The 14,601-nt window shown below is 43.1% G+C and overlaps 1 protein-coding gene across 1 annotated transcript in view; it reads left to right on the forward strand.

Moving 5' to 3' along the window:
- The window catches only part of ZNF609 (zinc finger protein 609), a 431,776-nt gene that overhangs the window by 316,978 nt on the left and 100,197 nt on the right, over window positions 1–14,601 (forward strand). Inside the window, exon 3 of the mRNA XM_030188106.1 lies at window positions 3,116–3,341. Within this exon, the coding sequence (XP_030043966.1) occupies window positions 3,116–3,341 (226 nt within the window). The remainder of the gene's footprint in view (window positions 1–3,115; window positions 3,342–14,601) is intronic.

Here is a 14,601-nt window from a genome sequence, read left to right on the forward strand (position 1 = left end):
GAGAATCTTTCTTCCCTTGATTGCATCTTGCCTGGTATCCACAGCAAAAGATAAAGGGGTCAACGTGTTAACCTTGCATTACAGCCATGTGCTAAGGCTTAGCACAGTTTCCTAATGCAGGTGTAAATAAAAAAAATTTGCTTCCCAATGCAGTAACCAAATATTATGGAAATAGTTTGCACGCAAAATATGCATGCTGATATAAGGAGAGCCTGCGGGAAGCTTTCAAACACAGGTCTGTGCTAACAGCAGCTATATTTTGAGCACAAAAAACTTGCTTCGGTTCTCAGAGTTGTATGTATATATATATATATATATATATATATATATATATATATATATATATATAATATAATATTAGGATGCTTATTCTGTGCATTATCATTCTTGGTATCAGGGAAAAGTAATAGCTATGCCCACTGTTTTAATGTGCATACATTGTACACATGTATTGGGAAGCTACTTCATGCTTAAACATCAGTATTATTCTGCACAGAAATATTATATTGAGGCATATTTTCAAAGCACTTTGGGAGGCTAAGTTCCATAGGTTTCTATGGAACTTTGGGAGGCTAAGTGCTTTGAAAATATGCCTCATTATGTAATACTATCAGTAGTCCAGCACTTTACTGTTTATTCCAGTATATCTCCCCCACAGCTCCTGCCAATGTTTTCAACAAAGACAGGAAAATGTTGTTTATCCTTCATGCTTGTGGTAAAGAGAAGAAGCAGGCATAAAATCCTCTCAAACACTGACATGGAAGAACAAGTTAACCTTTCACACCTGCTCAGACCTGACCTTAAAGTTCTAGTAGTGTTTAAAAAAAAAAGTGCTCAGCTTTCTGTTTTTGTTTTGCGCGTGTCTTTGCATTTGGGTGTAATAGCCAATATCTTTATTACGATGAGATTTAAAAGAACTGCACATTGATGTTGGTGTAAGCTTTTGCACACAGTTCATAAGCAAAATTAATTTTAATATAGGATACCAATGTTTGCATGCAAAATTGTGTACAGAAGCCACACTAAGCTACGCACAAAGCCTACTGTGCTTTATTACATCGGCCCCTGAGATGCTGTGTTTGAAAAGTGCAGTTGTTGTCCCGCAGATAAATATGTTGCCTTGGTAGGGTGACCTCTATCCTGATGTTTCATGTGGTCCCCTCCTTGCTGTGACAGTGCTTTTCCAAATAATTGGGATGGTCTGTATCTCAGCCTCAGCGACTTAACACTCTGCTGTCCCACAAGAGACTCAAACGCCAGGTTTGGATCTTCTGTTTAACGCAGCCGGCAGTGTCAGGGATGTGGGATGAGGTGTCATCTACCTGGAGGCTGGGTGGTAGGAAGGCATATTTGCCTGGTGGTGAGACCAAACCATACCAATGACTTGAGAGCTTTAGGAAACACCAGTTTTGCAACAGTAAGATCTAAATCACCTGGCCAGGATGCAAAAAAAGTGGCCCAGTGAAGATGCACCATGAACAGTGTGGCGTACAATTGATTTATCATCATCAAAAAACACCCAGTGCGGCTATATTTTGGCCATTGCCTGTTACAGAGGTACAGTAGAGTTGCAAGGCATTTCCCTCTGTGCTAACACAAATTAATAATCTTGTGGTTTAACAACCCTAAATGAAACACATAGGATGAATGTTTTCCTCTAAACCATGAACCATCAATGAGACAACGTATACAGAACCCTTAAACTTGTCTTCTGGAGGTCGCTGGTATAACATAAAGGAAAATGTTCAACCTCTGTATTTCATTTAGGGCTGTTCGTGTATGAGACTGCTAATTATGTTAACTCGGAGAACTCCTTGAAACTCTACTGTACCCTGATGCAGGTGGTGACCGAAACATGGCTGGGTTAGGTGTTTTAATGAAGATCAGTCAGTTGTGTGCCATACGACTTGTGCTGTGTCTTTAACGGTCCAGCTCCTACATCTGGGCCTCTATCACTGTCTGAAAAGTGCCTCTGTTCCTGGCCACCCTCTAAATCACCTGGAACAACAGACATATGGGAAATTTAACTAATTGAAATAAAGCAATAGCTTCCTGGGTTCCTCCTTTTTTACTCTCCATCTAGCAAGATGATGACATGGCTGTTTCCATTTGTAGGTACTTTCTAATGATTTTTTAGCTACGGTTCATATTGTGGTAGAGATGGGGAAATAAATAATGCTCTCTTCTCCATGACAGTTCTTGTCTACAAACACATTGCTTACAGAATAGGATGTTATGAATTTTGGAGCGTGCCTGGTGTACCCAGCTAACAGATTACCCTTTGGCTTGTGTGCTCAGTTAAATGTTTGTCCTGGGGTGTTGTAATCCTTTCAAGACTTCCCTCGCCTGTTGTCTTCTCCTCAGAAGCAGGCCTCTCTGCCTTCCTACACTGTCAGTCCAGCGGTGTTTGCCTGGTGCATTTTTAGGAGGTACATGGAACCAGAGCTACCATATGAAATTTCTAATTTGGTGTCAAAATGCTCAGACAGTGCCAGTGGAGAGCATGAGCAGTTTACTCTAGCTTTTATGGATATTTATAAGAGAGAATGCAGGAGACACAGTTTGAATAAACAAACAGGTCTTGCCAAAAGGCAGATGAATAAATGCAGTGGGAGCTGCGAATAGTTCAAGTCCAACCAGGGCTTCAGAAAACAAGAGACAAATGATGTAGGGAGGGGCAGAGTTGTTCCCTTTGCCATTAGCAAAGCTGTCTGGCTCTCAGAGAATCTGTATGAGGCATGATACACAGGCTGCAGTTGCTGTTTGTGTGGGGGTTAAATATCATGTAATGAGCAAAGAATGACTTAGGTGGAACTAGGGCTGGCTTAAAGCACTACTCCTTTGCTACTGAAGACCAAGTGAATGCATTAATTGGTCCTCTGTGTATTTCCTAATGGTAGCTTGTGTATAGTGCAAAAACACCATAGGTTCTATGTGTGCGTGTGTCTCTTGTCTCTCTCTCTCTCTCTCTCTCTCTCTCTCTCTCTCTCTCTCTCTCTCTCTCTCTCTGCTTCCTTCCTCCACTGGTACTGTCAGACAGACACCAATTTATTGCTAGTGATGTGTTCTCCCTTTGGTAAAAGATTTTCTAATAGTTTCCCTTCTTTCCCAACAGATGGAGTCTCCCGTTTCCACGCCCCCTGTACTCCCTTTGCACCTGCTTGTGCCTGTGGTGAGCAGCGACATCTCGTCACCGTGCGAGCAGATCATGGTGCGCACACGCTCTGTTGGGGTTAATACCTGTGATGTGGCTTTGGCCACCGAGCCTGAGTGTCTGGGCCCTTGTGAACCTGGGACTAGCGTGAATCTGGAGGGGATTGTGTGGCAGGAAACTGAAGACGGTAAGATAATTTTATGGCTTCCTGTTCTGCTTTCAGTGTAAAGAAAAAAAAGTTTCTCTTATTTTCCCAACTGATGAAACTCAACTTACGAAGATTCTGGTTTGAAAACTTTTTAACTTGTCTTATTTGTGGGCCTTCTCTTGGATGAGATTGGACACCCGATGTTAGTATTACTTTAAGCATTATGTGTTTTGTTTTGTTTTTAAATAGGCTTTACAGCCTGTCCCTGACTATAGCCTTGCTGATGTTAATCATGTTTATTTAGTCTGTGTGTTTTGGCTAGAATGTAAGCTCCATTGAGCAGGGACTTGCACTTCTATACAGGACTGTTGCCAAGCTAAATCACTCCCAGGTGGTTGCGGGGAAGGATGTAAAGGATACACGTTTGCTGCCTGTGCAGGCCCTGCAGGCTCCCCTCTGCTGCATCCTACCAGAGAGGAAACAGGAAGTGATGTCAGTAAAGGTGGGACATGGTAGAAGAAAGCTTGCGGGGCCTGCCCAGGCAGTTGACATGAATCTCTGCTGCCCCCAACAAAGGTAATAAGGTTAGAGCAAGGGAGGGTTCAGAGAGGGGTCAAATGCCAGATCTGGGGGTGGGGAAAAGGGGAGTGAGGCGGTCGCTGCTTTGCTTTACTTTACTTTACAGAAACCGCTCTTAAACTAGATGGATTCTAAGCGGTTTACAATAAGAGAAAACCAAGACAAAGCCTTGGGAAGGTTACAATCTTATAAAAAAAAAAAAAAAATAAGCTAAGCAGTGTACAGAAATACAGCTGAACTGTTTTGGAGATCAGACAGGGTGGGCCTTTGTCCACCCATAGCTACGCCATTATGGTTTGGACAGCTGTGAACTATAGAAGAGAGAGGAGAGATGGTGTTCTGTTTTCTTCACCCCCCCCCCCTTCAAATCTCCAGATCGTGTGCTTCAGGTATCAACCGGCTTATCAGCCTCTTGTGACAGCTTCACTTTTTTCTGTTCAGAGGTGCATGTACTTAGCACTGTGTTAGGAAATGAGAAGTAGTCATAACAGTAGTAGCATTGTAGTTTGAAGGTGTTTTCTTCTGCTGTCATCATGCAAGAAAAACTGATGACCTCAGTTTGCTTTGCTTTTGACACTTTCAGCTGAACACCTGTTTGCTTTAGAACAACTCTGGTCCTTCAGACTGGGTATAGTTTTTATTTATATCTCTATTTTGAAGTGAAAATGAGTCACAGCCTGCCAGTGGGTTGTGGTGAGAAGTCAGGGCCAGAGCAGTGAGGGCTTTCTTTCAATGGTAACAGATGTCATCACCTGTTGCTAGAGCCACTCTGTTGCCATTGGCTAAGACCCAACCAGACGTATAAAGGGCATCTTCTTTAATATGCAGCCTGTTCGTGATGCCAAGTGCCCCTGTGGGCTTGTGTGAGGATGTTTGTGTTCTTGCCCTGTCTTTGTCAGAAACCTCATTATGTGATACATGATAGGCAGTGTGTGTGCACAGGCTCAGTCCAGACGTGCGCTCTCTCTCTCTCTCTCCCCAGTTTCCTAGTAAGATGTGAGAGCAGCCTTTTTAGTTAGTACTGGCTACTGACACTCTACATTTGGCCTAGCTACTTGTCGAGCCTTAAGAGACATCATGTTCATTTGCCTATGTAAGTCAATGTTTTGTAGTTCTAAGAGCACTCCACTGATTTGTTCTTTTGAGTGTTTTTTCTTTTAGTAAAGCAACTGGTAACTAGTGTGGGAGAATGGGAGACCTGGCTTGTATTCCCAGCGCAGATTCCTGGTACTCACCTGCACCATCTTATCTTTGCTAGCTACAACTGTGTCCAGGTCCTGAAGTGAGAGAATACCACAACAATTAATCCTTTGATGAGGGTCTCAGTTCTCCTTAAATGCACCTTTCCTCTTCATCATAGAAAACACATCTTACTTACAATGTTGGAAGTCTGCTGTGGATTATAAGGTGTTATTTGAATAGAGATGGTGTCTTTCAGTTTTCCAACATATGTGTGTGCGTCTGTGTTTGAAGGTTTTATTTTTAATCTACTTGTACTGCAAAGGGAGGAAGTCCCTGCTGGAGTGGATGAAAAATCCTCTTCCAGCTGTGAAGCAATCTGCTCGTTCCCTGCAGCACAGTGCGTCAGGCTCTTCCCACGCTGGCTGCTTGGCAGTTCAGGGGGTGGGGATGATTGTACTCATATCCAGTGAGTTGTATATATTGCCTCCTGTGCTGCTGTGATTACCCAAGAGCCAGGGGGCTGCAAGCATGAGCTGAACCTGTTAAAGCTTTTACAGGGGGGTGATCAGAAGCAAACACCAGCGCTAGAGGCTGTTACCGCCATACTAGCGCCGGCGTTTGCTATCGCCCCATGATCAGAGCCCTCGAGCGCGTGAAACAACGCACTCGGGGGCTCTGAACGCATCTAGCATGCAAATGCATGCTAAACAGGGCTAAACATATTCATCCTCAATGATCAGTGGCCAGCGTGCCAAAGATTGGGTCGCTGGCCGCGGCAAATCCTACACCAGCTTCCGGCTTCACAGGAAGAGGAGGGAGGCAGGCTACCCTCCCTCCTCCAACCCACAAGGTAGAGGGGTAGGGGGGACTGGACCACCAGGGACCCTTCGCCGGGGGACTAGGGGGGGCTGGAGACCCACCGGATCTCCAGCCCTCCCTGAACCTGGGGGGGGGGGGGAATCATCGGTGGGACCAGAGGTCCACCGGACCTCCAGACCCCGTTGCTCTGGGCAGGGGTAGTTGGGGCCTGGTGGCCCATGGACCTCTAGCCCCTGTGTTTGACAGGTTTGGGCTTTTGACAGCCCAGACCTGTCAAACAAGTGCGAGAGGATTGTGCTGAGCGCATGCTCAGGCACAATTCTCCCGCACTTCTACCCCATGATCAGAAATAATTGCGTGCTTAAATTTGCATTCAATAATCTCTGATCATCGGTGCGGTAAAGCCCTGCGCTGTTTCAGCACTATTTTAGAGCGCTGTTTGGAATAGCACGGGGCTTTTGATCATCTGCTTGTTAGAGATCCAGCAGGGCAGTCTGCAATGTGCAGAAACTAGTGAAAATAATCTGGGCTCTGCAGTGATGGGCTATACAGGCCTGATGTACTGTCATATTCTCTGTGTCCAAAGTTGGTAACCACTTAAACATTTATCTCCAAATTTCTAGAAATTCTAGGAAATATCCAGCTCATGTGAAGCAGGTCGTACTTTGGATCTAATGGTGTTTACAACAGTAAAAGTACAGAAAGCAAACCCATGTGGTGTCCTCATAAAGCTGTGGAGCAGCTGTGAGTGTATATATCTGTGGCCATCTTATGTGCATGTAGTTAAATCATTGTGCCCTTGTGCATCCGGTGGAAGCAGGTTTTATAAAATCAGTGTTTACAGAGCCACATTCTTGGGAAATTGGTTGAGCAGTTCAGCGAGGCACAGCTTCACTTGGTCTTGGTTTTCTGAGCCGAGCTTGGCGGTTGTTATAAAGGAATGCTTTCTGGGCAGTGCCTCTGTGCCTGTTTGCTCAGGAAGGCCTGGGACAGGCTGTTCTGCCAGCCCATATTTACACATTGACACTTCCCACATGACGGTCATTTGTTATAAAAATCCCCAAACTACTCAGTGTTTCCTGTGCAAGTTTAATTTTTTGTTGTATACAAGAAAAGCAAAACTTCAAGCTTACAGAGCACATCCATGACTGTACTTCATAGTTTTCTTTTAAACAAGTGAATCCTCAAGTCTCCAGGATCTTCATATATAAACTCTCATAGGCTTCTGAATGAGAGGAAACCAAAAAATGATGAGAAGAGAACCTCTAACCAAAAAAAAAAATCTTGAGGAACAACCCACTGTTAAAAAAACAAACAAACCTCTCTCAACAAGACAGTCAATAAAGAAGCTCTCTATATGTTTAAGTAATCCACAAGGAAAGTTCCAAAAAAACTTCAATAAATAAGTAGATACACCTCTTAGGCACATTAACTAAACAGTTCTAAAACAGTCTCAAATAACTTAGCTTGCAGTAGGGAATCCGATGTCCACTCTCCAAACAACCTCATGCAAGTCGTACACACATTATTGAATGTCCAGAACACTCAACCACCAAGACGGGGAGTCACCAATATCCTTTCTAATCCTCGACAAGAGCCTCTTGTTTTGCATATAGCTGCTTCAGGAGGAGGAACTTTCACGCAATCTGTTCAAAATTGCAAGATGGCTGCTCCATTTCTAGAGAAGCCAGCATTCTCACAACCAATCAGCATTCAGACAATTATTAAAGAAGAATCAGGTTAAAATATGCTTGCCATTCAATAGCTTTATTTGAGACCTTTCAGGCTCAGTGTTCAATCAATAATTCCACCACTGCTCCTTCTGATAAAGCCATCACTTAATATCACCCCGTCTCAAGGATAATTGTATCTTATCTATAACCATACAATGTGAATCTTCAAAAACATGGTTATTATATATGCAGTATTGCACAAGAGGAGCCTCCATCTTCTTATTCTCAATCATCCGTGTCTTAAAACAGCGAGAAGTCTGGCCCACATATAGCAAACCACGTGGGCAATGGATAGTGTAAATCACATATTGAGACACACAAGTGGTCAAACACTTCAATTTAATAGTTTTGCCACTTTGGCTATCCACAAATTGATAACCTTCCAAAGTCACACAGCAGATGGAGCAGTTTGTACATTTGTAGTGTCCCAACACTGGGGCCTGATCTCATTACAAAGCTGATCATCCAAATTAGTGTTCCGTGAAAAGAACATAAGTGTTGCCATAGTGGGACAGACCGAGGATCCATCAAGCCCAGCATCCTGTTTCCAACAGTGGCCAATCCAGGTTACAAGTACCTGGCAAGATCCCAAAACAGTACAATACATTTTATGTTGCTTACCCTAGAAATAAGCAGTGGATTTTTCCCAAGACCATCTTAATAATGGCTTATGGTCTTTTCTTTTAGGAAGCTATCCAAACATTTTTTAAACCCCGCTCAGCTAACTGCTTTTACTACATTCTCTGACAACGAATTCCAGAGTTTAATTGCACGTTGAGTGAAGAAATATTTTCTCAGATTTGTTTTAAATTTACCACTTTGTAGCTTCATTGTGTGCTAGTGTTTTTTGAAAGAGTAAACAAGTGATTCACGTCTACCTGTTCCACTCCACTCATTTTATAGACCTCTATCATATCTCCCCTCAGTCATCTTTTCTCCAAGCTAAAGAGCCCTAGCCGCTTTAGCCTTTCCTCATAGGGAAGTCGTTCCATCCCTTTTATCGTTTTCATTGCCCTTCTCTGTACCTTTTCTAATTCTACTATATCTTTTTTGAGATGCAGTGACCAGAATTGCACACAGTTTTAGAGGTGTGGTCGCACCATGGAGCTATACAAAGGCATTATAATGTCCTCATTTTTGTTTTACATTCCTTTCCTATTAATACCTAACATTCTATTTGCTTTATTAGCCGCCGCCACACACTGAGCAGAGGGTTTCAACATATCAACGATGACACCTAGATCCCTTTCGTAGTCGGTGACTCCTAATGTGGAACCTTGTATCACGTAACTATAGTTTGAGTTCCTTTTTCCCACATGCATCATTGTGCATTTGCTCACATTAAACGTCATCTGCATTTGGATGCCCAGTCTCATAAGGTCCTCTTTTAATTGTTCACTATCATCTTGCTATTTAACAACTTTGAATAACTTCGTGTTGTCAGCAAATTTAGTTACATCACTAGTTACTCCCATCTTTAGATCATTTATAAATATGCTAAAAAGCAGCAGTCCCAACACAGACCCCTGTGGAATCCCACTATCGACTCTTCTCCACTGAGCATACCATACCATACATTTTGCATCCACTAGTGCTTTTTTATGCATTTAGCGATTCTTGGAGATGGCTCACTTTTGGTTAGAGCAAAAGCTCTCTTACAAGCATTACATACAATCTTCCAGGGATATCCCCTTTCGAGTAATTTACTTTTGTGTGTAGTGTCACAGATTCTGCGATACTGTAGGAATTGAGAAAACGGGAGACTTGTCTTAGTGTGAATAGGATCCATACTGTCAAATCTCATCTTAGTATTTATATCGGTAAGTTTACTATATACTGACATGCGCAGTTCACAAAAACACACACGAATCTGTACATCAAGAAGCATCATCTCAGTGACATTAACATTCATGTCAAATTTAATCCAAGAATGGCATTGATCTAATTCTTCATGAAACATCTTCAAATTTTTCTTGGATCTTGTGCAAATCAGAAAAATATCATCAATAAACCGGAGCCAACATGTCACATAACAAAAATAGGCAGAGGAATAAGCCAACAATGTCTTAAACTGAGCCATAAAACAATTTATTTATTTATTTATTATTTATTTATTATATTTGTATCCCGCACTTTCCCACTAAAAGCAGGCTCAATGCGGCTTACATAGTAATAGGTAACACAGAATTTTGTTATGTAAAGTAGGAAATTAAGTATAGCATAATAGAAGGATGGATAGGTAGTAAATGGATAGGTAGATAGGTAGAGACCGGTGATAGAGAGAGGAGGGTAAGGTGGGAGATAGATTCTGGGTCAATGTTGTTTTCTCTTCAGTATATGTAAGGTAGATGGGTTCATGAGATTAATCTGCTATAGAGGGTGCGAAAGAGGCACCCATTCCTACACCTGCAACCTGCATGTAGATATGATCGTCAAACACAAAATGATTGTTAAATAACGTGATGTTTAATAATTGTTTAAAATATTCTGTAGGGACCACATGCGGTCGGGGGCACAACTTCCAAAGCTTCTACTTGTGGATTGGTGTATACAGACTCTGGACATCCATGGTCACTAACAGCCAGTCATCTGCAAAATTTTGTACAAAAGCTAAACACTGCAAAAAATGTGCAGTATCTTGTAAATATGAAGGAATATCCTCCACTAAGAAAAAATCCAAGTATTTACAGGATCTCTGTAACAGTAAATCGTTAGAAGAGACAGTATGGACGTCCTGGAGGATCCTCATGGCACTTATGAATCTTTGGCAGCATGTAAAAAAAATCATAAGTATGATTCAAATAGTGAAACCCTGTCTTAGGCCCTGATGCTCAAAAGTTAAATGCAGGCGCTAGAGGCCATTGGTGCCATATTAGCACCCGCATTTACCTGCGCAGAATGTTCAAAGGGGTCTAGCGTGGGAAACAACAAGCACCCAAAACAAAACTGCCATACCACTGCAAAATATAATGTTAGATAGGAGCAAGCGTTAAGGTGTTGGAAGAGAGGATTTCTCATGATTCTTGTGATTTTGTTTCTGCAAAATCTGCCAGTTTTGATTGCTTTTGGAAGCAAAAGAAAGCCCATGTAAACCCTTAAATGCTGATCATGAGAAACAGCAGACGCACATTGACATCTGTTTCCTGCGTCTAAATTTTTTAAAAAATCTAAAAACACCCAGTGAAAGCACACATTGGTGTCTGTTTCCCGTGTCTAAATATAAACGTTCAAACTAAAAAAAAAAATATTAACGCTTATATTTAGGCTGCAGAAAAACAGATGCGAGATCTAAATCTCCACCTTGATGACCCGCACTCACTGCATGCACTTCAATTCTTGGATTTCCTTCGGCTGTGGGACCTTGCTTGTCCGAGCTTAGAGCCCACTCATGCGAAAGGTCATTCGTTGGATCTCATCTGTTATAGGTTCCCGTCCAATTTGAATTTTTTAATTACAGACATCAGGTGGACAGCTACTCCATGGTCGGATCATCACAAACTGCATTTCACCCTCCAATGGATGAAATCGGGTATCCCCCATACGCGAGATCCCTTAACTATCCAAACGAGAGGTGTAGTCGACCCTCTGGTGTTTTGGCGCTCATTATATAGCAATGATTGGATAGCACAACCAGAGTCCTCCCAGTTTCTCTCGAGCTGGGATGATAGATGTAGACGAGTACTAGACGTTATAGCTCCAATGCAAACTAAAACTATATTTGAACGGTCCTCTACTCCATGGTTCTCTCCAGAGCTGAAAATACTAAAACTTAGAACTAGAAAATTAAAAAGAGCCTGGCGTAAGCAAAGACCCGAAAATCAAGGCTGACGTTGTCTCTAATTACTGTCCTGTGGCGTCAATTCCTTTGCTAATCAAAACAATGGAAAGTATGGTTAACGCTCAACTAACTGATTATTTGAGTAAATTCTGCATCCTGCATAGTATACAATCGGGTTTTCGGCCACAGTATAGCACTGAAACAGTGTTAGTTACCCTCCTGTCGAACTTCAAGCAATTAATATCTACTACTACTACTATTTAGCATTTCTATAGCGCTACAAGGCATACGCAGCACTGCACAAACATAGAAGAAAGACAGTCCCTGCTCAAAGAGCTTACAATCTAATATCTACAGGGAATAAGGTGCTATTGCTTCAATTTGATATGTCAAGTGCATTTGACATGGTGGATCACACTCTTCTACTTCATCTACTAGATGCATTTGGTATAGGTGGCAATGTGCTTAACTGGTTGAGGGGCTTTCTGTCACTAAGAACGTACCAAGTTAAATCCAAATCTGCTGTTTCTGCACCTTGGACCGCTTCTTGTGGAGTGCCCCAAGGGTCTCCCCTTTCCCCTACACTTTTTAATATCGTGTTAATTCCTCTTGTGACAGTCTTATCCAATCTTGGCCTCAACCCATTCATCTATGCGGACAATGTGACCATCTACATCCCTTTCAAAACGAGTCTTGCTGAAATCACCAACAAAATAACTGCCAGCTTTGCCATAATGAAATCTTGGGCAGCAGCATTTCAATTCAAACTCAACAAGGGCAAAACCCAGTATCTAGTACTATCGTCACAGCACAGCAAGGTTAATCCGACTTCAGTTGTCATTGGGGATTCTACTCTTTCAGTCTCGTTAACCCTGAAAATCCTCGGTGTCTTGTTAGACTCTCACTTGCAATTGGATAACCAGGTTAATCTCATCACAAAATGAATGTTCTATGCAATGTGGAGATTGTGGCGTATCCAGAAATTCCTCCCGAGGGACCTCTTCCATACTCTCACTCATTGGCTAGTCCTCTCCCATATAGACTATTGCAGTGGTATTTATGCTGGTAGTCGCAAATTTCTCCTGACAAAATTGCAGACTGCCCAAAACACGGCTGCTAGACTTATTTTTGGCAAACCTTGCTTTGAACATGCGGAACCTCTTCATTTCAACCTGCATTGGCTCCCCATTTCTGCTCGTCTAACATTCAAAACCTGCACGTTAACTCACAGGATTATCTATGGGGAGGCCCCTGCCTACATGGAAGATTTGATTGCGCTGCCATCCAGAAATGCTTCCTTGACTGCTCGATCTTACCTCAACTTAAGCTTTCCAAGCTATAAATCTGTTTGGTATAAATTGCTCCTCTCCTCATCCTTCACCAATGTCAGCCCTAAGTTTTGGAACAGTCTACCAAGATCCTTAAAGGAGATTGATGACCATCAAATTTTCAAGAAATCCTTAAAAACATTCTTGTTTGAGAAGCCATATCCCAACTACATCACTCAGCCCTCACCTTCTTCTGCTTGACGGAACCTGTTTCACTCAGTTATTACCCTTCCTGACTTGTAACTTTTGTAATTTTGTAAGCCGCATTGTGCCCGCTTTTGTGGGAAAATACGGGATATAAATGCACTATAAATAAATAAATCTTCCCCACTGGAAGAATTGGAGGATAGATTAAACCCTACTTTCTTTTGTCCCTCATTCATGTTCCCAGCAACTCCCTGTTTCATCCAGGCATAGACAAAGCCATCACTGTAATCTTTTTGGCCTCTATTGTATAATTTTGAGAGATTTTCCCTCGCCACCAGTACACATGCTGGACATATCCACTGGGTCAGGTATCTCTCTTGCTTTGGATTTTCTATCCTTTGCACGTTTTGGAATAAGGATAATGAACTGCACAGTTCTGTCAGCTAAATGAGCAGTGGAAGCACCTCTTAAGGCATATATGGTGGGGGACCACTTTTTCAGTTTAAGCAAAAGGAAGACGTGTGTAAATGTACTTCACCTGCCACTTGTTTTTCTGTATATTCCAGTGGACTGATATGATGACTGCCATTCTCTCTGTTTGGTATGGAATCCGACCCTTATTTTTTAGTGTAGGCAGGCAGGCCAAGTGTAGGAAAGGGTTGTGCCTTTGTATGTGAGAAGAGAGAGTAGAAGGGAGCTGTATATGTATAGGATTACCATATTTGTGGAAACAAAAAAGAGGACACAAAAAATAAAATGCTGTCTCACATTGCACCCAGCCGCACAGTCACTTTGACCCCCCCCCCCCCAAGAAAGCCAGATTCTATAAGTGGTGAAAATACTGGTAAAAGTAACAGAAATGAATTTTCTTCCGTACTGTTAATACAAAATTAAAAAGCATGTACATTTCCAAAAAAAAAAAAAAAAACATCCATGAAGTGCATGTCCCCCTTTCCTCTCCATCCTCTTCTATCCATGTGCTGCTTTCCCCCTTTTCCCTTCCCTTCCCTCCATGTACAGCATGTTCCCCCCTCTCTCCTTCCTTCCATTCCATCCAGATTAGGCTTGTCCCCTTGCAAGACCACTGCTTGAATTCTCGGTAGCCCTTTTAAAGAAGCTGTGGTATCGGGCAGGAAAGAGTAGGATTCTTTCCTGCCCTGAAGAGGCCACTAGACCACCAGGCAGGCTGGTAAAAAAAAAAAAAAACGCCCGGACCCCCAACAGTCCCTTGAAAAAGAGGATATGTCTGTGGGAATCCGACATATGGTAACCCTATGTATGTGGACAGGGCTGCCGAGAGACTGGGCTGGGCCCAGGGCAAGGCCGTCCCCAGGGCCCCGCCCCCCTCCGAGGTCGCCATCGTCGCCGCCCCCCCCCCCCCCTCCGTCCACCACCTGCCCGGGACCCCCTGAATTCAAATCATAGCGCCTCACCTCGGCTTCGCTCTGTGTGAAAGTAGAGCGGCAGTTTGCAGATCGCCTCCCTTCGGGCCTTCCATCCCTGAGTCCCGCCCTCGTGCAAGTTACGTCAGACGAGGGCGGGACACGGAGGGAAGGCCCGAAAGGAGGTGATCTGCAGACTGCCACTGCTGCACTTCTTTCATACGGAGCAAGGTCGAGGTGAGGCGCTATGATTTGAATTCAGGGGGGCCCGGCCCAGTGGTGGACGGAGGGGGGTGGGTGGAGGGGACTGCGGTGCCGGGCCCCCCTTGGAGACCCGGGCCCGGGGAATTT

This window comes from Microcaecilia unicolor, chromosome 1, assembly GCF_901765095.1.
Source record: "Microcaecilia unicolor chromosome 1, aMicUni1.1, whole genome shotgun sequence".
NCBI lineage: Eukaryota > Metazoa > Chordata > Amphibia > Gymnophiona > Siphonopidae > Microcaecilia > Microcaecilia unicolor.